The sequence below is a fragment of the Lampris incognitus genome, chromosome 1 (genome assembly GCF_029633865.1).
Source record: "Lampris incognitus isolate fLamInc1 chromosome 1, fLamInc1.hap2, whole genome shotgun sequence".
NCBI lineage: Eukaryota > Metazoa > Chordata > Actinopteri > Lampriformes > Lampridae > Lampris > Lampris incognitus.
In genome coordinates this window covers 134,488,222-134,514,652 of record NC_079211.1, presented here as the reverse complement: position 1 = coordinate 134,514,652, position 26,431 = coordinate 134,488,222, and the positions used below count along the sequence as shown (strand labels likewise).

Sequence of the window (26,431 nt, the reverse complement as noted above, 5' to 3'; positions counted from 1 at the left end):
CAGGGCCGGGCTTAGTCGTTAGGGCTGGGCTTAAGTTTGCTGGTCTCCCAGCACCCGTTGCCAGTTCATGCCGTAACCGTCTCGGCGAGGTGGCCACCCTTCCCTCCATGTGTATTCTCTCCGAGTTTATCTCAGCCCGTGGATTTACCATTTTCTCTGTTGGGACTACCCGCGAAGCGGATTACTGGGCTCTTTTCGTTGCCGTGTGTGTTTTTCTCGGGGGACCTTAAAGGGACATTTCGGTTCATTTTGGGTTTCCTGTTTCCTAGTTCCTCCTTGTCCTTCCGTGTTGACCTTTGTATGAACTATTAATAAAGTACGCCAGTTTTCGGCGAACTCTACCTCTGCCTGGTGTCGCACACTTGGGGTCTCCCACAAACCCTAACAGTACGAACTGGCCATGACGACCCCAGCCGGCACAGAGAGCGTACCGACCAGTCCGGTTCAAGCAGCTCTCATCGAACAGGTCCAACTGACCAACTCCCACACCCGGCAGCTAGAGGCGGCCTCTGTCGCTGTGAGGGATCTCCGGACTCGGGTCCAGCCCCTCCAGGTCTCTGTGGATAACCTAACGGGCCAGCATGCTGCGTTGGCGAGCCAACAAGCAGAGATCCTGCGGCAGTAAATGTGTTAGATTAAGAAATTTTGACTTCTTTTTTTTTTTTACTAATGAAATTACAAAAAAGAAAAAGTACCGAAAAAAGGTACCGTTGCGTACCGGTACCGAATTCCAAGTACCGGTACTGGTACCGTATCGGTTCAAATGTGAACGGTACCCATCCCTACCCACAAGAGCATTAGTGAGGTTGGGCATTGATGTTGGTTGATAAGGCCTGGCTCACAGTTGGCCTTCAAATTCATCCCAAAGGTGCTGCATGGGGTTGAGGTCAGGTCTCTGTGCAGGCCAGTCAAGTTCTTCCACGCCAAACTCTGCAAACCAAACCATGTGTTTATGGACTCTGCTTTGTGCAGGGGGCATTGTCATGCTGAAATGGGGAGGGTCCTTCCCCAAACTGTTGGCACAAAGTTCTGTAGAATGTCATTGCGTACTGTAGCATTATGTTTTCACTTCACTGGAACTAAGGGGCCTAGCCCAAACCATAAAAAACAGCCCCAGACGATTATTCATCCTCCAGCAAACTTTACAATTGCCACTATGCATTTGGGTAGGTAATGTTCTCCTGGCATCCGCCAAACCCAGATTCATCCGTCAGACTGCCAGATAGTGAGGCTAATTCATCACTCCAGAGAGCCTTTCCACTGCTCCAGAGTCCAATGGTGGTGTGCTTTAAACCACTCCAGCTGATGCTTAACATTGTGCATGGTGATCTTAGGCTTGTGTGCGGTTGTTTGGCCATGGAAACCCATTCATGAAGCTCCCGACGAACAGTTATTGTGCTGATGTTGCTTGTAGAGGTAGTTGGAAACTCGGTGGTGAGTGTTGCAACTAAGGACAGACGATTTTTATGCACTATGCTCTTTGGTGCTCAGTGGTCCTGTTCTGTGAGCTTGTGTGGCCTACCACTTCACTGCTAAGTTATTGTTGCTCCAAGACGTTTCCACGTCACAATAAAAGCACTTACAGTTGACCAGGGCATAATTTTGACAAATTGACTTGTTGGCAAGGTAGCCTACTATGGCAGTGCCACGTTAAACTGTCACTGAGCTCTTCTGTACAACCCATTCTTCTGCCAATGTTTGTCTATGGAGTTTGCATGGCTGTATGCTTGATTTTATGCACCTTTTAGCAATGGATGTGGCTGAAATAGATGAACCAACTAATTAGAAGGGGTCTCCATGTACTTTTGGCCTTGTAGTATAAGTCATAAATCCAAATTTTAATAACTCAAGTCCTGGACTATCTTTCCAGACTGATATTGCACAACTTTGAGGTCGGGGGGTTACTTTTTACTCAGACCATCATAACACGTAAAATTTCCAGATTGGAACATCAAATACACCATAACAATGTTTCTGTCTGCGAAATGTAAAATACACTTTTCATTAACAGAGAAACGTTAAAAGGTACACCAGGGACAGGGGGAGCTCCCTTTCCTTGATGAAACTTTCAGGGTTTCATATAGCTTGGTACATCCATTAGGTGCTTCTTCATTTGGGTATGAACACTATTCAATCTGTCCTAAGTTAATTAGAATAACTCGACCCCACTCCACCACAAACTCACCAACTGGTAATTTGACAAAGGTGATTTCACAGCAGGTAGCTTATATTGTAAGAATTTGTGTGCGAGTGTATACTTTAAAAACTTTTGTGTGATTTTTCTAGCTATTCGACCATGTTGTCTGTTGCATGGCTGACTTTCTGGAATACATGAGTATGAAAGGAGCAACCTTACCTCTGGGCTTTACGTTCTCTTTCCCCTGTCATCAAAGCAAGCTCGATCAGGTAAGTTTATTTTGCTTTAACGCAGCATTTCTCAAAGTGTAGTGCTGAACTACTGTTTTGACATTGGAATCTTTTTCACGGTGGAACAATCAACAAAACGTGCTTTCATGAGCAGTATTTGCTATTTAACATAGTTGCCCTGTAATACAACAGGGTTCAGGTTAACTCGACAACGTATCTGTAATGTTAAGACAATAGCTTTAAAAGATGGAAGAATATGGTACAATAGTATGGTTAACAAATAATACAATAGTGAAGGTGAGAAAGGGAGGAATGACCTAAATTTGTATTCAGAAATTTAAATCAAAAGAATTTTCAAGTACATGATATACAAGTATGAACATTTAGGCTAAAACAAAAACACGGTTCGAATCCCCGTGTTACCTCCGGCTTGGTTGGGCGTCCCTACAGACACAATTTGCCGTGTCTGCGGGTGGGAAGCCGGATGTGGGTGCGTGTCCTGGTCGCTACACTAGCGCCTCCTCTGGTCGGTCGAGGCACCTGTTCAGGGGGAGGGGGAACTGGGGGGAATAGCGTGATCCTCCCACGCGCTACGTCCCCTTGGCGAAACTCCTCACTGTCAGGCGAAAAGAAGCGGCTGGTGACTCCACATGGGTCGGAGGAGGCATGTGGTAGTCTGCAGCCCTCCCCGGATCGGCGGGGGTGCATCAGCGACTGGAACGCTCAGAAGAGGAGTGGTAATTGGCCAAGTACAACTGGGGAGAAAAAGGGAGGAAAAATCCCCCCCCCCCCAAAAAAAAATATATATAGCGTTTTTTTCCAAAACTGTCAATGGTGTTGTTATAAGTGCTCAACTAATGAGGAGCTGAATATCTGTGTTGATATATATAATAATATAATATAAGAAATAACAGGTACAGCATAAATGATATTTATTTCGCCATTCAGTACTTTGCTGAATCAGGTAGAGTAATAATCAAATTCTGTCACCCTACCTGTCTTTATTCACACACAACTCTTTCGTTGTCACTTTAGGGGATCTTGCTGAAATGGACGAAGGGTTTCAAAGCCAGTGGATGTGAGGGGGAGGATGTTGTCAGGTTACTTAAAGATGCAGTTCACCGCAGACAGGTAGGTGATCAGACACACACACACGCCCAAAATTCGCATTCAGAAGCACTATTGTTTTGTATTCCACATTCTTTGTTTTCTAAGGTTGGGACTGTGTGATTAGGAATGTCTGTCAGAAGACAGCCTAATATCTCGCTGACAGTCTGACACATGGTGAATACATTGCACAGAAAACAAATATAAGTTACTATTAAGGCTGTACTATATGACGATATATATCGTGTGACGATATAAAACTGTCTGTCGTTTCATATTAGGCTCTATCGTTTATTTCTTTGTCACAAATCACACCGTTTATGGCAATGTTTTTCACCATTTGGATGAAAGTTGTTTTTCTGCTCATCTTTTGCACGGATTACATTAATAAATTACTCTTATTGGCCTTTCACTTGCGAAGCTTTTATTGCGCTTACATTAACATAACTAGTGTATGTCGGCAGCCTTACCAACATGTACCCTGGCTCTGCCAAATGACGGAAGCTAAGCAGGTATGGGCTTGGCTAGTACTTTGATGGGAGACTCCCAAAAAAACTGAGTCGCTGCCGAAAGTGGTGTTGGTGGACCAGTAGGAGGCAGTCTTACCTCTGGTCCGAATAAAAACAACAAATATCAAATCCCAATGCTCCAGTGCAGTGACGGAGACACTGTGCTGTAGGAGATGCCGTCCTTCGGATGAGACGTTAAACCGAGGTCCTGACTCACTGTGGCCATGAAAGATCCCATGGCACTTATCGCAAAGAGTAGGAGGTTCCTCGGTGTCCTGGCAAAATTCCCAGCCTGGCTGTCTCCATCTGGCCACCTAATCATCCCTCCATGTAATTGGCTCAATGATTCCTCCCTCTCCACCTCAAGCTGGCACAATGTGAAGCATTTTGGGTGTCTAGAAAAGTGCTATATAAATGTTATTATTATTATAGTGTAGTTGTCGTCAACTCTCCAACTCTCCACTGTTGCGTCTCTCCTCCACTCCGCTGAGCTCAGTGTGTAGCATGGCTGAGCCCTGCCTGCGGTGAAACAGAGAAGAGATGAGAAACTAATGTGACCATAAATGACAGCAAAACGCAGTAGAGACTGTTTATTAATGTTGTTTTTACCTAATTTGTGCACTCCTTTCATTTCAGCTCAGTGTGAGAGTTTCTACTATGTTTTGCTGTTATTTATGATCGCGCTACTCTCCTCTGCTGTCTGTGGTTCAGCGAGGATGGGGCTGCCCCTCCACACACACGCGCTGGGGGGGGGGGCACAGACCAGAAATGTGCACGCGCTGGGGGGGCACGGACCAGAAAATGCGCTATATAAGGATATGTATCGTTATCTGAATATGAAATGACCTTAATCGGGATATTAGATTTTGGTCATATCACACAGCCCTACTTACTATTAGCTTTCTCCCCACCAGTCCTTTGGCATCTCATGTCATGCAGGACATTTGGATGCAGACCCAACTTGTGGATGGTGTAGTAATGATCATGTTGGTTTTATCATACAGAAAATACTGCATCCTGGGTTGGATGCAGGCTTTCCAGTAGCCAGCAGTTTTACATGCATCCACCCGTGGAGAAACCTAACCCGGAGAGATGGGGGTATTTGATTACTGTTAGGGCGGCAGTGAGTCGAAAGGTCAAGCAGGTTGTCTGGTAACTTGAGAGTTGCCGGTTTGATCCTCGGCTGCTCCTGGCAAAATGTCAAAGTGTCCCTGAGCAAAACATCTAACCCCTATCTGCTCCTGATGAGCTGGTTTTTACCTTGCATGGTTGACACCGCCATCAATGTGTGTGTGTGTGTGGGGGGGGTGGTGAGGTATTCATTGATTGTCAAGTGCTTTGAGTTGGTGTTACAGCTAGAAAAGTGCTTTATAAAATGCAGTCCATTTACCATTTATTGTAACTAAAATTTTAAATACACATGTGACTCTCCAGAGTATGTTTTTGCAACATAAACAAAAGTTTGAAGTATTACCTAGGTATAATTTTCCTTTGTTTTTTTTGTTTTTTTTTACATTAGTAAGATTTTGTTGTAGTGAGTACAATCATGAAAACATATCAACCATATGGAAACTATGGCCTGTGTTGTCAATGGTTTCAGGAATTTGACTTGGATGTTGTGGCAGTGGTAAATGACACAGTAGGAACCATGATGACCTGTGGTTACAAGGACCCACTGTGTGAGGTGGGCCTCATTGTAGGTGAGTGCCACCAATTATCATCATTATCTATGATAGACACACAAATGAATGAACTGTACATACAAAACAATAGCTACAAAACGTCAGAGGACAGGAAGAAAAGGAAACGGATGATCCGCTGTGGCGAGCCCTAACGGGAGCAGCCCGAAAGTAGTAGTAGTAGAAAAACAGGCATTGTGGTTCTACAACAAATGTCCCTTTCCACCTTGCTTCCATATCTAAAAATCTGAAGACAAGCAGAGATTTTGTCCTTTTAAATGTATCCGTTTTGATCGGAAATTATTTGAAAACTGCTTTCAGTCATGACGTTTGAGAGCACTTGTACAAATATAAAAATTGTAATAAACCCTCTGAGTTGATGAAAGTCACTCACTTTGTATCATGAATTTAGAGAGCAAATGGAAAAATGTACAGATTTTGCTTTCACTTGCTAGCTGAGCCTTGATTTTGGTCTCTCTGAGGGTCAGTGTGGAAGAATGCAGAAAAAACTAAACAAAAATCAAATCCATCATTAACACTGACAGCATGTCTGTCCATAAAGCATAAAATCTTTCTTCTGCGACGAAAAAAAAGTCAATGAACCATTGAGCGTCAAGTTGACATTCACTAACGTTTACGTTACTTTTTGCACTTTTCATTTTTTTATTTTACACCATCCAAGTCCAAAGGGCTAACTGATTACATCCTCAACATTGCCACACAATCGCTTTGCACTCACTTCTGCCAAGCTGTTATTTGACATTTCCTGGTTTTGCTATGTCATATTTTTCTAAAACTTGGATGTCTATTGAAAAAAGCGACCCTATCCTTTTTATAACATAGGCTTTTTTCTGGTTTGTTTTGTTTTTGCACCCAAACCTCATTAAATTGTCCATCCATCCATCCATTATCCAAACCGCTTATCCTGCTGTCAGCATCGCAAGGATATTGTCATCAGGCATAATTTAGAATTGCACAGGGAAAAAAACCCCCATAACTTCACTGATCACTTCAGTAATGAGAAATTTGCCCTTTTGCTGAATCTCACTTATTTAGTGAATTCTCACTTGACTTCAACACAACACGGCAATCGTTCAAGCCTTCAAAATCCATGATGCATCTCAAATTTCTTAAAACGTCTTGATTTCAATATATTTTCTTGTTAATTTTACACAATTTCCTGGTAGAAAAATGCTGTAATTTCTGTTTCGTGAGGATATGATAAACAAATGTCTAGAAAGTCGGAATGGAAGAAATTACCTACCTGTGCCTATCAAATGTACAGAAGCCCTGAGAGGCAAGTGATCTTTTTTCTTTTTGGTCAGGGTCATTTTTCCAAGTGTTTGTTGTTGTAATACCCATTTCGGCCACAAGATGCGAAAGTACCGCTATCCCATGTTGTAAATATCCCAGTGAGCGCCAACAGGGATTTCAACGTTGATTTTCTAGTTGAAAACTGGGTGATATCTGGTCTAATTGTCTAAGACCTCTTTTCGCTCTCTTTTCAACCAGCTAAAATGTGGTTAAAACATCATGTCTCAAAACACATTTGTTTAATCATCCTCATAATTTGTTCAGTTGTAGGCTTGTGGTGTCATCGCAGACAGCATTGCTACTGCTGTATATCTATGAATATCAACAGATCATGTTCACAGTCTATTTTTGCTGAGAACCACATGCCTCATGCAGAGAAAATAAGCTTGACGCTAGGGCTGCACGATATTGGAGAAAACTCACATTGCGATATTTTTTTTCTGTGATCTGGATTGCAATATGAAGCAATGCAGGAATTTTCACCAGATGACTTGAATAGCTCTATTTTGGAAAGAACTAGTGCAGTGCCCGTTTGGTTATAATCCCCCCTCTGACCACAGTGTGGGTTGCAATGGAAGAGTGGCGGTGTTCTTCCAGTCGCCATGGGAAGAATGTCTGTCTGTTTGTATGTATGTATGTCTGTCCTTTGATTTTTCTCAACAACCGCTCATCCAAACATCTTCACTCTCGTCACTGCACTTCCTTGGGTCCCCAGCAATATACCAGCCAAGTGTGAAGTCGATTGGATGAACAGTTGTCAAGAAAATCAAAGGACAGACATACATACATACATACAGAATTACAGAAATTCCTTCCATTTTAGTTTGCTTTATCATTCTTGAATGATTGGGGTGGTTTCATAGGGGAGTGCATCTGCATAGAAAATAAAAATCTGAATTGAGAGATTTTGGTTTTTGTTGAAGCTTTAAAAATATATTTTAAGAGCTTCACTTTTAAAAAGCTCACATCTTAGAGATTAGACTTCTCTGTTTTCTGTTGAGTAAAGACTTTCAAAATTGCTGCCTACAGCATTGTTCCTAATACTTCCCTATAAATACAGGAACAGGAACAAATGCCTGCTACATGGAAGAAATGCAGAATGTGGACCTGGTGGAAGGTGATCTCGGCCGCATGTGCGTCAACATGGAGTGGGGGGGGTTTGGCGAACATGGTGAACTAGATGACTTCTGCACCGAGTTTGACTACACTGTGGATGATCAGTCCTCCACCCCAGGCAAACAGAGGTACTGACTGGGGAAATTAAAAAAAATAATAAAAATTAACCAATAATGGTGACAAATCTTGTGCCTTCCCATAGCAAAAGAGTGGTTAAAATCAAATGGTGAATACGGCTATACAAAAGCAGGACAATAGTCATGTTTATTTACATAGCCCTCAGTCACACGTAGTCCCAAAGGGCTTTATATGCCCATAGTGAAAACATGTCGATTTATTAAACAACACCCATAATCCTTGTCTTTATGCATGCTCAATAACCCAGGTAAGAAAATCACAGAAAGTTGAGTCAGTTCATCTGGACACAACGTTTATTGTTATTATTTATTATACAACTGTTATGTCCAGATGAACTGATTCAACTTTCTGTGATCCACAATACTTAACTCCTAGATTCAAATGACGAAAAACTCCACAGGAGATAAATGAGAGAAAACTCACGTATATACAATGAACAAGTATACAATGGGCGTCAAGTGGGCAGGGTAGAGAACGAGGTAGCAGATTTTTAAGATAAGACACTTAATGAAAACACTTGGGACGATAGTAAAAATAAAGAAGTAGCTGCACACATGAAGGCTGAATTGCTCCCACTTTTATTCCATCCAAGTGTAAGGTAAAAACATTTAATACACTGAATGATTACACCAAATGTAAAGCACAGGGCAAATAAGAAACTCATACAGAGAGACAATTCATAACAGAAACTCACATGTGGTACCTCTTCAGATGGTGAGGAAAAAGTCATGATCAAATGATGAAATAAAAAGGCAGATAAGCGTCAGGATAGGCTAGGGTCTGGATCCATGGTCACAGAGAATGCAACACAGGGTAGACCCGATTAAACAATAAAAGCTGGAACATGTTTCAATTGGCTGGAGCTAAAGACTTGTGCTAACTGAAGAGATCCATCTAAGCTTTAAATCTGTTGACTGGAGGATAGTTTTCAGTTTGAAAACTTTTCACTATGGCTTCTTCCGTTCTGATGCTGGTTGGAGTAACCTCACTATTTATCCCTGCTGTAGTGCCACACTTATCTTTTGAAAGAGGACTTGATTGGGGACAGACATTCGGAGCACACATTCTTTTGGGCATGCTCTGAACGTGACAACACTCATCCAGACTATCTCCACTTTCCCTGGAATGGGCCAGAGAGGTGTCCCAGGCTGTGACCGCTCCTTCTCCCCTTCCACCCCACTTGTCCAGGACTGGGCCAGGGTGGTGTGTCAGGGGAACCGCCAAGGCAATAATGTTATGGCATCATTATAAATGGCCACACCAATTATGCCATTTTGTTTTCTGTGGATCTTGTTGCTGTTTTGATGAAAGCCTAGTATGGGCTTTGAACCATTTCAGACAATCCGCAAGAATCACCAAGTTTCAAGTCTCTGTAGGATTTTCGTGATGTGCTGAAATGAATGGAGACCAAAGGCTGCCCCGAAGATTGGAGGCACATGTTCTGAAACATGGTATGTTTTAGAAAATGGCCAGGAGTAAAGTATGCACCATTTATAGTAAATGGGATGGGCTTGAATATGCATAAACACTGATATGTCCCTTGAACAATCCCTAAAACAAGGACACAGTGTCACTGATGCAAAGCACCACTTTGGAGTAGCACCCCTGGTGCTGTGCATGTGGTCATCTCCACAACCTAGCTTAAGTACATAGGTTTGGGTTGAATATTTCTAGATGGGATTATGTAAGCCTGTCCTTCAAGTGGAAGTTGTTCTGCTTTTAACAGCAGTGTTGTAATGGAAGTGGTTGCTGGCTACTTTGTGCAGCTATAATTACAATTTCATTTAGTGGACGCTTTTAGGGTTGTTAGGATTAATTATAATAAAGGAAGCTGTCAAAATATTTCTGTTTTACATAAAAACAACTGAAACACTTCCTAAGTTATATTCATTATGATAAAATGTCAATTATTTGTAATTGCCCAAATAAAAAGTAAGGGATAGCAAGTACATTTTCTTGCCTATTACATACACAATAAATTACTCATTTTTCAACTAGCGTGGCAAAAAGGTGCTATGCTGAAAAGTTGAAAAATAGGTTTTCTGCTGACGACCCATCATCAGTCTGGAGTGGTTTGAAAGACATTACCAACTACAGGAGACCATCCCCCCCACACACACACACACTGCAGGGAACCATCAACTGGCTGATGACCTAAATGTGTTTTACTGCAGGTTTGAAAAGCAAACGTTCACACCCCACACCCTTTCCAGCTACAATACACAACCAACTGCACTCCCTGCCAGCCACTCTCCCGTCCCCATCAAACCGCCACCCGCACTCAGGATCTGTGTTGAGGATGTACCCCAGCTCTTCCGGAGACAGAAGACCAGGAAGGTACCAGGCCCGGATGGCATGTCAGCCTCCTGTCTTAAAGTCTGTGCTGACCAGCTGGCCCCCATTTTCACAATTATCTCCAACAGATCACTGGAGCTGAAGTCCTCTCCTGCTTCAAGAGCTCTGCTATCATCCCGGTCCCCAAGAAACCCCGTATCACAGGATTAATTGACTGGGAAATCACAGGCCCCCTGCTCAACCCTCTGCAGTTTGCCTACCAAACAAACAGGTCAGTGGATGATGCAGTCAACATGGGATTGCACCACATCCTCCAACGCCTCAACTCCCCAGGGACATACGCAAGGGTCCTGTTTGTGGACTTCATCTCAGTGTTCAACACCATCATCCCAAATATTCTCCACTCTAAACTCACCCAGCTCACTGTACCAGCCCCCATCTGCCAGTGAATTAAAAACTTCCTGACAAGACAGGAGGCAGCTGATGAGGCTGGGGAAAATCACATCCAGCACCCAGACAATCAGCACTGGTGTCCCCCAAGGATGTGTGCTCTCCCCTCTACACAAGTGACTGCACCTCAGGTGACCCGTCTGTTAAACTCCTGAAGTTTGCAGACGACGCAATCATCATTGGCCTTATCAGGATGGTGACGAGTCTGTATATAGATGGGAGATTGATCAGCTGGCCCTCTGGTGTTTCCATAACAACCGGAGCTGAACAAACAGTGGCGATGACAGTTGACTTCAGGAGGAGTCCCCCACACTGTCCCCCCTCACCATACTGAACAGCACGATGTCTACGGTGAAAACCTATAGATTTCTGGGTTCCACAATCTCCCAGGACCTAAGCTGGCATCCAACATAGACACAATCATCAAAAAGGCCCAGCAGAGGATGTACTTTCTCCGCCAGCTCAGGAAATTCAACCTACCTCAGGAACTGTTGATTCAGTTTTACACTGCAATAATCCAGTCTGTCATCTGCACATCAATCACTGTCTGGTTTGGTTTGGCCTCCAAACAGGACAGGGACAGACTACAACGGACAGTTATGTCTGCAGAGGAAATTATTGGTGCCAACCTGTCTTCCATTTGGGACTTATACACTTTCAGACTCAGGAAATGGGCAGGCAACATTACTGTAGACCCATCACACCCTGGTCACAACCTGTTCCAACTCCTCCCCTCTGGCAGGCGGTACAGAGCACTGTACTCCAAAACAACCAGATATAAAAACAGTTTCTTTCCACGGGCTGTCATTCAAATGAATTCTTAACACTGTCAATAAATCCAACCATTTTTCATATATCATACTGTACTGTACATTGTACATACACTGATTTGCTCTGTCATATCCCCGTACCTCAGGCATGTATGCAAGTAACCTACTAACATCTATTTCAGCATCTCTGATATAATCTCTGCACCGTTGCACTTTATCTCCTCTTATTTTGCCTGTATAAGTCAATCCTTTTGTATATATCTGAAGATCGTTGTGTTGTAGTGTTGTTATTCTATGTTAAGTACACAGAGAGTCAAGAAACCACAGTCAAATGCCATGTAAGTGCAAACCTACATGGCCAATAAACATGATTCTGATCTTGTGCACAGTTTCTTGTGTTTACCCTGTTCTTTGCAAAGATGTTTTCTTTACCCCTGACAAGTAAGATTAGAGGCATTCTAACCTGAACCTCAACTGAAAGCATCTATGCCATTAATGGTCTGTTTCTCATTTCTTCTGAATTCCCAGGAAAAGCTTAATCTTAAACCTCAGACAAAGGATGTCGGACAAGGATGTCCGGATTCATTTGGTTACTGTATTACCACATACACTACTATTAAGATCCTGGACATACTTAAGTAATTTAGCTTTGCTAAAAGCATTATAAAAGTCCTGCATCCTTAAATTTTTCACTGTGTTGTGAAGTTCAACTTTTTTCAGTCTACACTTGGATGTTTGCACTGTTTGCATAGGATAAACATGTTTGAATAGAATGTGAGAAATAATGTCATATAATTGCGTGCATTCTGGAGTTTTCTTATTTTTTGTCTTTTTGCCCCAAGATATGAGAAGATGATCAGTGGCATGTACCTGGGGGAGATAGTGAGGAATGTGTTGCTGGAGTTTACTTCCAAGGGCCTGCTGTTCAGGGGGAAGCTGTCTGAGCGGCTCAAGACTCGAGGCATCTTTGAAACAAAATTCCTGACGCAGATTGAGAGGTGAGTATGACAAGACAGGGCGTTCTTGTGTCACTGTCTGTCCTCTGCTCATCTGCTCCTACAGTCAAGAGACTTGATTCAGCATGCGGGAACGTCCAAGGATTTGACGCTTGAAATGGCAAATAAGTTATCATGAGGCATGGACTCCTAAGAATGTTGTCAGACCTTTCTTGTATTTATGTTCCTATGAAGGATGTCACCCCCCAAATGTTCATTTTATTGAATATGGTATAGGCTAAGCTTTGCATGTTTCACAGCTAATTCACAATGAAGTTGGTTTTGGTATCATGGATTGCGACATATAATTGTTAGTGATGTTAATGATGGAATATCATCTAGTGTGTGCAAAGACTAAACTTCACAGCTTTATCACAGCTCTAAGCCTATAACTATAGCCTGTAGTCTGACTGATTATCATGTCCCAAACTGTTTTATCAAATTATCGTCAGCAAACATTGACTTCAATACACTGTCAAGAGTGAGGATCAGACATTTGAATAGCAACTGCAACATATCCTGTGGATCTATAGATTAGATATAGAATTGTGTGCTGTAATATTTATGACATACAATATTTATCATCTTCTTGTATCTCTCTCTGGTCTCAAAGTGACCGCCTGGCCCTGCGGCAGGTGCGCTCCATTCTACAGCACCTGGGTCTCACCAGCTCCACATGTGAAGACGGTATACTGGTGAAGGAGGTATGCAGCGTTGTGGCCCGCCGGGCAGCCCAGCTCTGTGGCGCTGGGCTGGCCGCCGTGGTGGATAAGATAAGACAGAACCGCAACCTGGAGCAGCTCTGCATCACCGTGGGCGTGGACGGCACACTCTACAAAATGCACCCACAGTAAGGCGTGTTCTGTATCATATATTGGTGCTTATATGTGGTTTGTGTATGTAGTCTTTTTTTTTTCAGTCTAGTCTGTTTGTAGTAACTTCAGTAGCTAGAATTTAGAAGTGGCAACAGACTTAACTCAGGTCCTGCTGATTGACCGAAGGACTTTTTTGTTAGGATGCAGAGACAACAACCAGTTAAGTGTATGTTGAGGTCTAGTTCACACACATTCTGTCTTGGGGAACTCAAGCATGGATTTCCAATCAGCAGACACATTTCACACGCTTTTTATATGATATTTGAACAAGTACTTTATTTATTGAGCTGGTTAATTTGCATCACTCCATCCAGCTCGTTTTTAATATGTCCTTACAAAGAAGGGTGTTTGTATGTGTATATCTGGGTCTACCCTGGTGTAGTGTAGGTAACATGAAAATAAAAATATTTTTAAAGAAAAAGAAAAACTTTTAAGCCATACATCTAAAAGCATCAAACAGAGTGCATTACGTGAACAGTTAGAAAGCTGATTAAAGAAATTACTTGAATCACTGGATTATTTTGCTCCTTGTTTGTTGAGCACTCTGTCCACCACTGAGGGTTTAATTTAAGAAGTAGTATATATGGCGCCTGGGTAGCGTAGCGGTCTATCCATTGCCTACCAACATGGAGACCACTGGTTCAAATCCTCGTGTTACTCTGGCATGGTCGGGCATCCCTACAGACACATCTGGCCACGTCTGCGGGTGGGAAGCTGGATGTGGGTATGTGTCCTGGTCGCTGCACTAGCGCCTCCTGTGGTCGGCCGGGGAGCCTGTTCGGGGGGAGGGGGAACTGGGGGGAGTAGCATGATCCTCCCACGCACTACGCCCCCCTGTTAAAACTCCTCACTGTCAGGTGAAAAGAAGCAGCTAGTGACTCCACATGTATCGGAGGAGGCATGTGATAGTCTGCAGCCCTCCCTGGATTGGCAGAGGGGGTGGAGCAGTGACTGGGACAACTCGGAAGCATGGGGTAATTGGACAGATACAATTGGGGAGAAAAGGGGGGAAAAGTCCAAAAAAAAAAGTTTTATATAACGTTTTCGGTGGGTGTCGGACTCCGCCAAGGTTGTTCTTTGTCTCCAATTCTGTTTGTGATATTCATGGACAGGATCTCAAAGCGCAGCCAAGGTGAGGAGTGCGTCCGTTTTGGGAACCTCAGAATTGCATCTCTGCTCTTCGCAGATGTGGTTTTGTTGGCTTCATCAGAACGCGACCTCCAGCGCGCTGGGGCGGTTTGCAGCTGTGTGTGAAATGGCCGGGATGAGAGTCAGCACCTCCAAGTCTGAGGCCATGGTTCTCCACCGGAAAATGGTGGATTGCTCCCTCGGGGTTGGGGATGAGTTGTTGCCTCAAGTGAAGGAGTTCAAGTATCTCAGGGTCTTGTTCACGAGTGAGGGTAGGATGGAGCGGGAGATTGACAGGCGGATTGGTGCAGCATCAGCAGTAATGCGGACGTTGTAGCGGACCGTTGTGGTGAAGAAGGAGCTGAGCCAGAAGGCAAAGCTCTCAATTTACCAGTCAGTCTTCGTTCCAACCCTCACCTATGGTTATGAGCTTTGGGTAGTGACCGAAAGGGTGAGATTGAGGATACAAGCAGCTGAAATGAGTTTTGTCTGTAGGGTGTCTGGGCTCAGCTTTAGAGATAGGGTGAGGAGCTTGGACATCTGGAGGGAGCTTGGAGTAGAGCCACTGCTCCTTCGCGTCGGAAGGAGCCAGTTGAGGTGGTTTGGGCACTTGATTAGGATGCCTCCTGGGCGCCTTCCTTTGGAAGTTTACCGGGCACAGCCAACTGGGAGGAGACCCCAGGGTAGACCCAGAACTTGCTGGAGGGACTACATGTCCAATCTGGCCTGGGAATGCCTTGAGATCCCCCAGGAGGAGCTGGAGGGCATTGCTGGGGAGAGGGACGTCTGGAGTGCCCTACTTAGCTTGCTGCCACCGCGGCCCTACCCTGGAGAAGCGGCTGATGATGAATGAATATATGTGGTTTCAGAAAGTATTAAGACCCCTTCACTTTTTGTACACTTTGTTTTATTGATTTAATAATTAATGGATAAAATTACAATGTATCTAAACTCAATAACCCATAATGAAAAAGTTAAAACATGTTTTTAGAAATTTTTGCAAATTTATTAAAATTCAAAATCTGAAATCTCCCATTTACACAAATATTCAGACCCTTTGCTGTGGCACTCCAAATTTGGTCAGGTGCATCCTGTTTGCTTTAATAATCTTTTTGAGATGTGTCAAGAACTTAATTGGAGTTCAACCGTCACAAATTGAATTGATTGGACATAGTTTAGAAAGGTACACACCTGTGGATATAAGCTCACAGTTTCGAAAGGTACATACCTTTGGATATAAGCTCACACAATTCACACTGTATGTCAGGCCAAAAAACCAAACCATGAAATCCAAGGACCTCTCCGTAGAACTCTACGATAAAATTGTGGCGAGGCATAGATCGAGGCAAGGTTATAAAACCATTCCTAAAGCTTTGAGTGGTCCCAAGAGCACAGTGGCCTCAATAATTGAGAAATGGAAGAAGTTTGGAACCACCAGGACTCTTCCTAGAGTTGGCTATACAGCCAAACTGAGTAACCAGACAAGAAGGACCTTGGTCAGGGACATGACCAAGAACCAAACAGTTACTCTTAACAGAGCTTTTTGAGGTCCTCTGCAGAGATGGGAGAACCTGCCAGGACAACCATCTCAGTAGCATTCCATCAGTCAGGTCTTTATGGTAGAGTGGCTAGGTGGAAACCACTCTTGAGTGAAAAGCGTATGACAGCCCGCTTGGAATTTGTCAAACAGCACTCGCCACTGAGAGCATGAGGAAAAAAAACATCTGGTCTGAAGAGACAAAAATTGAACTCTTTGGGCAGAACTCTGAGCATGATGTCTGGCCAACACAAGGCACCACTTATCACCTTGCTAATGCCATCCCTATGGTGAAGCAGGGTGGTGGCAGCATCATGCTTCCCAGTGGCAGGGTACGGGGGTCAGAATTGAGGAAAAGATGAATGGAGCCAAATACAGAAAGGTCCTTGAAGAAAGCTGGCTGCAGAGTGCACACAACCTCAGACTGGGGCGAAAGTTAATCTTTCAGCGTGACAATGACCTGAAACATACAGCCAAGACAGTGCAAAGCTTGTAGAGACTTTCCAAAGAAGACTCAAAGCTGTAATTGCTGCAAAACGGGCTTCTACAAAGTACTAAATTAAGGGTCTGAATACTTGTATAAATGAGAGATTTCAGTTTTTGATTTTTGATAAATTTGCAAACATTTCTAAACATGTTTTCTCTTTGTCATTATGGGTTATTTATCCATTTATAATTAAATCTACAACACAAAGTGCAAAAAGTGCAGAGCTGGACAGATATAGGCCCCAATTCAATAAACCTACTGCCAAAATTGTGTAATGGCACAAAGAGCATTGGTACCTCATTTTCACCACTGGCTCTTATTTGAGCACATCTCCTTTGGTGCTGTGCTATAATACCGCCTGTTCAGACAAGGTGGTAAAGTTTTCAACTTATGATCATCTACGTTAAAATGTCATCAATAACCAATATCTGTAAAATAAAAGTTTGGCCAATTTGTGTGGTTTTTATTAATGAGGTTTGTGGGCCATTACTGAATTTAATTACATACATGTAACATAACTAGCAGGAGGTCAGGCTTCCTTCCTAGTTTTCAGGACCTAGGGAAATGGAGTAAAATCAAGCAACATACAAGAAAACATCACAGACAAAGTCTCCCAAATATGTTCATAGAGATACAATTGTAACCGCCATGCAAATAATTCTGCAAAAGGTTAGAGATGTCATTTATCTATGCAGTACTAAATTGGAGAAAGTGTTAAAAGTAATGCACTACAGTCTCTCTCTAGTCATACCTGTGGATGACGCAGTACTGTATATTTTTAGGTATGAATGTGTGGTTTTTCTATGCCCCAATATAACAATAATTTAACTCACTTGTAGATGAGTGAGAATATATACTGGAAATGGATTATGTATACAATTGAATTTTTATTCTTTGAAAAGTAACATTTATATTTAGCTGTCTCGAGATTTGACCAAAGCTAGTCGGGATGGTGAAAAAGAGTCTTATTCTGCACAGCACTTATTGACAAAAAATATATATTTTCCTCTTTCACTGTCCAACCCATCCATCCAAAGTTTCTCCAGCATCATGCGTGAGACTGTGCAGGATTTGGCACCACAGTGTGAGGTGACTTTCCTTCAGTCTGAAGATGGAAGTGGGAAGGGAGCAGCATTGATCACAGCAGTGGCCTGCAGGATCAGAGAGTCGGAGCAGCACTGAACCTTTAGCACCATCAGGATGCTGAACACAAAGCACAGTTCCTGGAACAAATTGCTGGGCCATGTCACCAAGGACAAGCAAAGGTTTATATTTGGTGTATTTTTGTTCCTTTGTGTAGATCTATTTTGGCTGAGTTTATTTCTGTGTTGTAGAGGTCTGGCACAGATATATCTGTGTAAGAAGAGTGTTTGGTAGGTCTGTGGAATAGGTAGGTGCATATCTACAGTGGTGCTTGAAAGTTTGTGAACCCTTTAGAACTTTCTATATTTCTGCATAAATGGAGATGGTTTTGCAACCTTTTCCAGCCTGATGAGCATCAACAATGCATTTTCTGAGGTCCTCAGAAATCTCCTTTGTTCTTGCCATGATACACTTCCACAAACATATTGTGAAGATCAGACTTTCATAGAGCCCTGTTCTTTAAATAAAACAGGGTGCCCACTCACACCTGATTGTCATCCCATTGATTGAATTCACCTTCAAATTAACTGCCAATCCTAGAGGTTCACATACTTTTGCCACTCAGATATAATAATAATAAAAATAATAAATCAATCTTATATAGCACTTTTCTAAACCTCAAAGTCGCTTTACAATAAACGGTGTGAAACAAGACAACAGATATGTAGTATTGGATCATTTTCCTCAATAAATAAATGACCAAGTATAATATTTTTGTCTCATTTGTTTAATTGGGTTCTCTTTATCTACTTTTAGGACTTGTGTGAAAATCTGATGTTTTAGGTCATATTTATGCAGAAATATAGAAAATTCTTAAGGGTTCACAAACTTTGAAGCACCACTGTATTTAAGAAATCTGATCATTAGAAAGAGATCTGCAAAGCTAATTTATAATGCTAATTTCAGCTTTAGCGGTACAGTAAAGCCTGCATGCCTTGGAAGAGATAATATTTGTCTGTCTGAAATGTGACTGTAAAACTATTTTGGAAGTTGCACCAAAAGCATAAAATTCTTCTGGAAACAGTGAAACCATGTTGCTTAATTTTTACAACTGTGTGCTGCTTTAAATAAGCAAGCGTTAAGTAGATTTCATCAGTAACTAGATGAACTTATCCACATGCATATGTTTGCTTACTTTTTTAGGACCGTCTTGTTTTAAATCTTTATCTCCATTAGGCGTGGACGATATATCGAATATACTCTGCTGTATTGCAGCTTGTTCAACGTGGGATGCAGTAAATGACTATATCGCCAACTACAAGTACAAATTGTCACTTTAACTCACTTTGGCGTTTTGCTTCTCTCATTTTCTCCTATGGGTCTCTCCCTGTCACACACACAAAAAGAAAAAAACTCACATTCATTGCATACACTCGCCCACCTATCCAGACCACTGTCCTGGGCGAGTGTATGTGATGTATATAGGTGAGGCTTGTGTATTTATACCTGGAGGGAACAGGGAAAGAGCCTGGAGAGAGCGAAAGAAGTGAAGTGCCAAAGCGAGTTTATACGCGTTGAATTCGGAAACAGTAAGAGAAGAGGGCGGCAGATAGATTGGTTCCAAAAAGAAACAGCACTGGGTTTGTTACTTTGAGCTCTGTTTTTCCCACAACATGCGCAACTGCCGCTGTGGACTATGTGTCCCAAATTGTGGTCACTCACTCACTCATGGAAAACCTGAGGGTGACGTTTAGTAGGACGCGCTCAGAACTGATGTGTGGAGACACAGAGGACAACAAATAACGCCGTGGGTCTGGATGGTTTCATGCTTGTTGTTAAGGGTCTTTGTCGAGCTTGGGTTCTATAGAACTAGGCTACAGTGTATAGAAGACACTTTATTATTTGTCATTGTACATACATACAGCGAAATTCATTTTCTGCATTCAACCCGTCCTATGCAAGGAGCAGTAGGCAGCCGCAGTATAGCGTCTGGGGACCAACTCCAGTTCTTTTTTTCTATTTCTTTTTTTTCCCTATTGCCTTGGTCAGGGGTACAGACAGGAGTATTAACCCTAACATGCATGTCTTTGATGGTGGGAGGAAACCGGAGAACCCGAAGGAAACCCACACAGACACGGGGATTACATGCAAACTCCACACAGAAAGGACCTGGGACACCCTGGGCTTCGAACCCCAGTGCGTAGGCCTATATCATTCCATTATTTATTTTCATTTAACAGCTGTTAAAAGCCTATGTGTTGCCTGGTTTGAATAAATACTGTTTTGTTAAATTTAACTTGGTTGTGATTTCCCCCTTTTTGCATGCAAGTTTAAAATTGTTCCAATAGAAACCACTAATGAATATAAACAAAAATGTTTTAATGTAGACATATGTTGCAGGGACTACTAGAATCATCATACTGGTGTGACTGTATGCATTAAAAGGTTAAATCGAATATTTATGGAGTGCTTTAGAGGAGATTTCAAAATAGAGATATATAGCCTAAAAATATTGCAGTATTGTTTATAGACCATATCGCCCAGCCCCAATCCCCACACAGTGTCTGAGAGTGCCAGTTTTATTACTAAACTTGTCAATTTGGCTTTTTTACTTTTCGCTGCAGTTCAAGACTTGTGATTTTAGTGTCGTGCCCCACAACAGCCTATATGTCCATAAATACTTCATGTTGTGTTTCCATGGCGTCAGTTGTTGACATTGCAACCTGCATTGCAAATTAACATGGTTGAAATTTGTTTGTACTTCGAGTGCTCATTTTCTCAGTTCGCCATGTACTCCCTACCATTCACACTATCTGTACTAACTTCACAACACACGACAGGCAAGGTCTGAAATTAATACTTGCCAAGGACCAAATGCAGGTAGATTTTCCATTTGGCGAGTAAATCTCCGAATGATATGACGAGTAACACATGGCGGGCTGGGCTGAGCTCCTACACAAACACACATTCACATATACTGTCACTTGCCGCCAGCCTCTTATTTTCACCCGACAGTGAGGAGCTTCGCCAGGGGGACGTAGCACGTGGGAGGATCACGCTATTCCCCCCAGTTCCCCCTCCCCCCTGAACAGGCGCCCGGACCGACCAGAGGAGGCGCTAGTGCAGCGACCAGGACACATACCCACATCCGGCTTCCCTTCCGCAGACATGGCCAATTGTGTCTGCAGAGACGGCCGACCAAACCGGAAGTAACACGGGGATTCGAACCGAAGATCCCCGTATTGGTAGGCAGTGGAATAGACCGCTACACTACCCGGACAGAGCAGCTACAATTTTAAGCTCAAATACATCCCACCGTTAAATACTGACTGCCAGCAAATCAACAAACATAGCAGAAAACGAAACATCACCTGGTACAACCACCCTACAGTGATACCGTGGCCACAAACATCGGTAAGTAGTTTTTTGAACTTTTGGATGAGTGCTTTACCCCGGACCATCAACTGAGGAAGATAGTCAGTAGGAACATCATCAAAATTAGTTACAGCTGCATGCTTAACATTCAATAATATCGTCCCAAAACACAAGACAAATACATATATATATAAACATACAATTATGTGACACAAAACGCAATTTATTATTTTGGCAGTAAAAGATATGTTTGGCCGGTGGATTTTCTCATCTACCAGCGAACTTAACCGGTGAGTCAAAAAGTTAATTTTGGACGCTGACAGCAGGTGTTTTGTTTTGAGTGTTCTTGCCATGTTTCAGCCATGTATTGCACTCTTACATAGACATCAAAGACCATATGCAGCTCTTGTGTCCTGTAAAGGAAGCCATACTGTGAAAGGACATGTGAAGATGGTGCTCGACTTCGCCCACTGTTGTGAAAATATGACTTAAGCCCATTGAGAAACTATCCTACTATCCTGGTTGTGTATATGATTAAAACATTTTTGTAAACTAATTTGCTTCTGATAATAAATTACATAACTTGATAACCTGATTTGATTGGACAATCAAGGAATTGTCATCTGTCAGTCAGTTGGTCTTTTTTCGAATAGTTGCCTAGCAACTATTCGAGCAGTGATTGGCAATGTCCAACTAGAAAGAGCATATGAAAATAAATTTCTAGGTGTGATACTAGACCACAAAATCTGCTGGAAACCTCACATAACATGTGTGAGCAAAGCTGGCAAGAAGCATTTGCAGTCATGGGAAAAGCAAGGCACATTCTGGATCATAAATCATTGTACACTCTGTATTGTTCATTTATTTTACCATATCTGATCTATTGTGTGGAGGTATGGGGTAACACATGCAAAACCAACCTACAACCATTATGTATACTACAAAAAAAGAGCCATAAGGATAAGTCAACAATGTAGGATGTCGTGAACACACCAACAAGCTATTTTTAAAGTCAAGTTCCTTGAAATTCAGGGATTTAGTAGAATTTAACACAGCACAAATAATGTTCAAAGCAAGAAACAATCTACTACCATGCAATATTCCAAATATATTCTCAGGGGCGTTCGGGTGGCGTGGCAGTCTATTCCGTTACCTACCAACTTGGGGATTGCCCGTTCGAATCCCCATGTTACCTCCAGCTTGATCAGGCATCCCTACAGACACTATTAAGTTTAGAAATCACGTCAGGACACAGCGCTGTCGCTCGACACAACCTCTCCGTGGCATTCTTTATTTAGACTGACACAGCATCAAAGGCAGACCCGATCAAACAACCCAGAGCCCGCAGGCATCACCAATCGATCCCAGCACAATAGAACAGCACCAAATCAAATGCAGCACTGTCGATGTGTGCGTACATAACATTCCCCCCCCCCCCCCGGCAGGATTTCAAACATGAAAGGTTGACACAAAGTCCTCTAGGTGGCCAGGGCGTAAACGTGTGCGAACAGGTCGCGGGGCGGCCTGAGGCTGGGCAGGCCGAGGTGGGGAGGGAGATGGCAGGGGGAGCTGAGGCCCAGGAATGTCTGGGGCCCGTGTAGGAGCTGCATGAAGCCCCGGGGCGTCTCGCCATGCTGAGGGAATGGCTATGGTTGTGTCACCAGCTGTGTGTGGCGGAGCTGACACCTTCCGTAGACGACTGGAGTGCCACCGAGTGCCATCGCTGAGGAGGTAAGTGGCTGGGCCCAGCTGACGGGTGACTTGGAGAGGAGAGGACCAGTATCAAGCCATTTTATTGTCCCTGTGGGGCCTGCGGACCCTGACCCAGTCTGACACATTGATGTCTGGCACCCTGGTTCGTTTTGACTGGTCAAACCGTTGCTTCATCCGCGTCTGCTGACGAGTGACTGAGGCTCTGACCCCAGAGGGAGGTGCCTGAGGTGTGGAGGGGCGGAGCCTGTCAAGGGGCATGCACAGTTCCCGGCCTAGCATGAGAGAGGCTGGGGAGACGCCTGTGGTCGAGTGCTGTGTGGCCCGATAGTGTAGCAGAGTGTGACGGATGGCCTGCGTGAAAGAGCACCCTTGGGCCATGTGTGCTCTGAGGCCGTTCTTCAGTGACTGGTGAAAACGTTCAACGCCGCCATTGGCCTGGGGGTGGTAGTACGCAGTGCGTATATGACGGATGCCCTTGCTTTCGAGATAAGCAGTGAACTCAGCAGAGACCAGCTGAGGGCCGTTGTCAGTGGTGATGGCCTTTGGGAGGCCCCAGCGAGAGAAAAGAGTCCAGGAAGTCGATGATGATCTGTGAGGTCACAGTGCCGGAAGTGGTGAGTTCAGGCCATTTTGAGTGTAGATCGTAGGCGACCACCATGAAGCGTTGGTGGTGGGGAACTCCATGGATCTCACCACAAATGTCCAACTGCAGGTGTTCCCAGGGCTGAGAGGGCCAGGCGAGAGGTTGCAGGGGTGGGGGAGCCTGGTGGCCGGTCTTGCCACTCACAAGGCAGGCAGAACAGTCCTTCACCAGAGCCTCAATATCTCTGTCTATCCCCGGCCACCACACCAGGTCTCGGCAGCGCTGTTTCAGTTTCACAATGCCCAGGTGGCCTTCATGCGCCGTATTCAAAACACGTGCACGGAGAGCAGCTGGGACCACTGTGCAAAACCCACGTGCCACGCAGGTGTCGTTCCAGCAGGAGAGCTCCTGTCTGACTCGGGCGAACGCAGCCAGCTCCTCTGGGACCTTGTGAGGCCAGCCGTTCTGGATGTAGGTGCGGAGCTGGGAGAGGACAGGGTCCTGTTCGGAGGCTGCCCTCAGCTCCTGCAGAGAGACAGTGGCCTGGAGGGGTGTGTGTAGCATTTGGACAATGTCCTTTTCCACACAGTCAGTGTCCGTCTGTGGAGCTGGGGTGGAGACAGAGCGAGAGAGCAGGTCGGCGACAACATTGTCTCTGCCTGGGGTGAACTGCAGGCTGAAGTTGTACTGGCGGAGGCGGTCAGACCAGCGGTGCAGCCTCAGGGGTTTGTGGCCTGTCCCAGATGTGGACAGCAGCTGTCAGGGCCTGGTGATCTGTCCTGAGGGTGAAGGAGCGGCCATAGAGGTAGAGGTGCCACCTTTCACAAGCCCAGATGCAGGCTAACTCCTCACGCTCACCCACGGAGTACCGCTGCTCGGTCAGGTTGAGGGCACGGGAGGCGAAGGCGATGGGCTTCTCCACCCCGTTCTGGGTTTGAGACAGCACGGCCCCTATCGCTGTGGCTGATGCGTCACAGGTCACAAAGGTGGAGCTGGAGATGTTGAAGCGAGCCAACACTGGTGGTGAAGTCAGTTGAGTCTTGAGATCACGCACAGCGTCACTGCATGCCTTTGACCACACCCATGGCTCGTCCGTACGCAGCAGCTGGCGCAGGGGGGCTGTGGTCGCAGAGTACTGGGGAAGAAACCTCAGGTAGTAACTTGTCATACCCAGGAAGGAGGCGACCTGGGCGGCCGAGCTGGGCTCAGGGATGGCCTGAATGGCGTCCACGTTGGATTGTAGTGGAGTTACACCGCTCGCTGACAGCCGGAACCCCACGAAGTCGATGGCTGGCACAGAGAGGACACATTTCTCAGCATTGAGAGTTAGCTTGTGCTTGGACAGGGCTGCGAAGACCATGTTAAGGCGCTTGTCGTGGATTTCACTGGTGGGCCCGTGTACCACTATATCGTCCAGATAAATGGCCACGCCCAGTATGCCAGCCAGCACGGAGACCATGATTTTCTGGAAGCAGCTAGGGGCGGAGCTGAGACCGAAAGGCATCCTGGTGTAGCGAAACACTCCTGCATGTGTCACAAAGGCTGTGAGGTTTCGGCTGCTGGGGTGGAGGGGCACCTGTAAGTACCCCTGTCTGAGGTCGAGCTTGGAGAACACCTCAGAGCCATAGAACTGAGCAGTGAGTTCTTCTGAGGTGGGCAGTGGATACTTATCAGGGACCACTGCCTTATTTACTGCACGTAGATCGACGCAGACATGCAGGCCCCCCGACTTCTTCTTAGCCACCACGAGGTTTGAGACCCAAGGTGACGCGTCCACCGGTTCAATGATGCCAGCTTCCAGCAGTTGTTGCAGCTCGGCGGAGAGCCAACGGGATGCGGCGCAGTGGTTGGATGACAGATTTCACAGCAGGGTTGAGGAGAGGTTGATGGGTGAAGGCGGAGAGGCAGCCCAGCCCCATAAACAGCGATGGCCACTTCTGCTGCCAAGGTGTGGCGACAGTCAGGATTGCTGCCCCCCTTGTGTCTAAGAGGGAGAACCCCAGAGCGGAGAACAGGTCCAGGCCCATCAGGTTGGCCCCACGGCGTGCCACATGAAAAACTGCATTAGGCACCAGCTTGGTTCCATAGCGGACAGTCAGTTGGAGAGAGCCAACCAGATCGATTTTGGAGTCACCATACCCACAGAGGACAGCTGAGGGTGCGGACAGTGGCAGTGAACCGAAAAATTGACTGTAGGTATCAACATTCAGGAGAGACACACTTGCACCGGTGTCCAACAGCAGGGGGATGCACACATCATTAATGTTGACTGTGCATGATTTGAATGACACTGGCGCAGAGCTCACCTTGTGAATGACGGCGGTTGAAGACTGGGGGGTGTGGCCCTCTGACCCAGCCGGGGAAGATCGACAGACGTTGGCAAAGTGATTGTGCTTACCGCAGCTACGGCATGTCTGGCCACGGGCAGGGCAGTTCTGAGCCCTTGAAACATGAGACCGAGATCCACAGTTACCACAGGACTGTTGAGGGCGGGGCCGAGAACGCCGTCGTTGCAGTTGCAAGACGTCCCCAGTGGAGTCGGCGCCCGCCTCGCTCTGGCTGGGTTGCGTCCCGAGGGGCAGCCGTGAGTAGAGGGAGGAGTCGTTGGCAGCTTGACTGGAGGTGGCCACTTGCTGTGTATTTAGCATAGCAGCACACTCAGCTGCTACCTCAACCTGTAGTGCGATGGTAATTGCTCTGGACAGCAGCAGATCGTCTTTTTCCAGCAGGAGAGTCTCACGCACCTTTGCGTTGTTGGTGTGTTCGATTAGCTGGTCGCGAACCATCTCGTCCTGAAGCGCACCAAACTTGCATGAGCTAGCAAGCCCTCGCAAATTAGCTACGTACTGCCGCACAGACTCACCAGGCAGTTGGTGTCGCTGACGGAATATAAATCGCCGAAGGAGGGCA

The 26,431-nt window shown here is 44.9% G+C and overlaps 1 protein-coding gene across 5 annotated transcripts in view; it reads left to right on the top strand.

Annotated features, from left to right (window-relative positions):
* The window catches only part of hk2 (hexokinase 2), a 45,908-nt gene extending 25,762 nt beyond the window's left edge, over positions 1-20,146 (top strand). For 3 of the 5 annotated variants that reach the window (XM_056294166.1, XM_056294159.1, XM_056294150.1), the window contains exons 12-18: positions 2,287-2,406; positions 3,403-3,498; positions 5,584-5,683; positions 8,037-8,220; positions 12,588-12,743; positions 13,354-13,590; positions 17,805-20,146. In XM_056294166.1, coding sequence (XP_056150141.1) covers positions 2,287-2,406; positions 3,403-3,498; positions 5,584-5,683; positions 8,037-8,220; positions 12,588-12,743; positions 13,354-13,590; positions 17,805-17,949 — 1,038 coding nt within the window. In that variant the 3' untranslated portion in view covers positions 17,950-20,146. Of the gene's footprint in view, positions 1-2,286; positions 2,407-3,402; positions 3,499-5,583; positions 5,684-8,036; positions 8,221-12,587; positions 12,744-13,353; positions 13,591-17,804 lie in introns of those variants that run through there. The other 2 variants (XR_008811402.1, XM_056294173.1) reach the window with 2 other exon arrangements.
* The last annotated feature ends 6,285 nt before the right edge of the window (positions 20,147-26,431 follow it).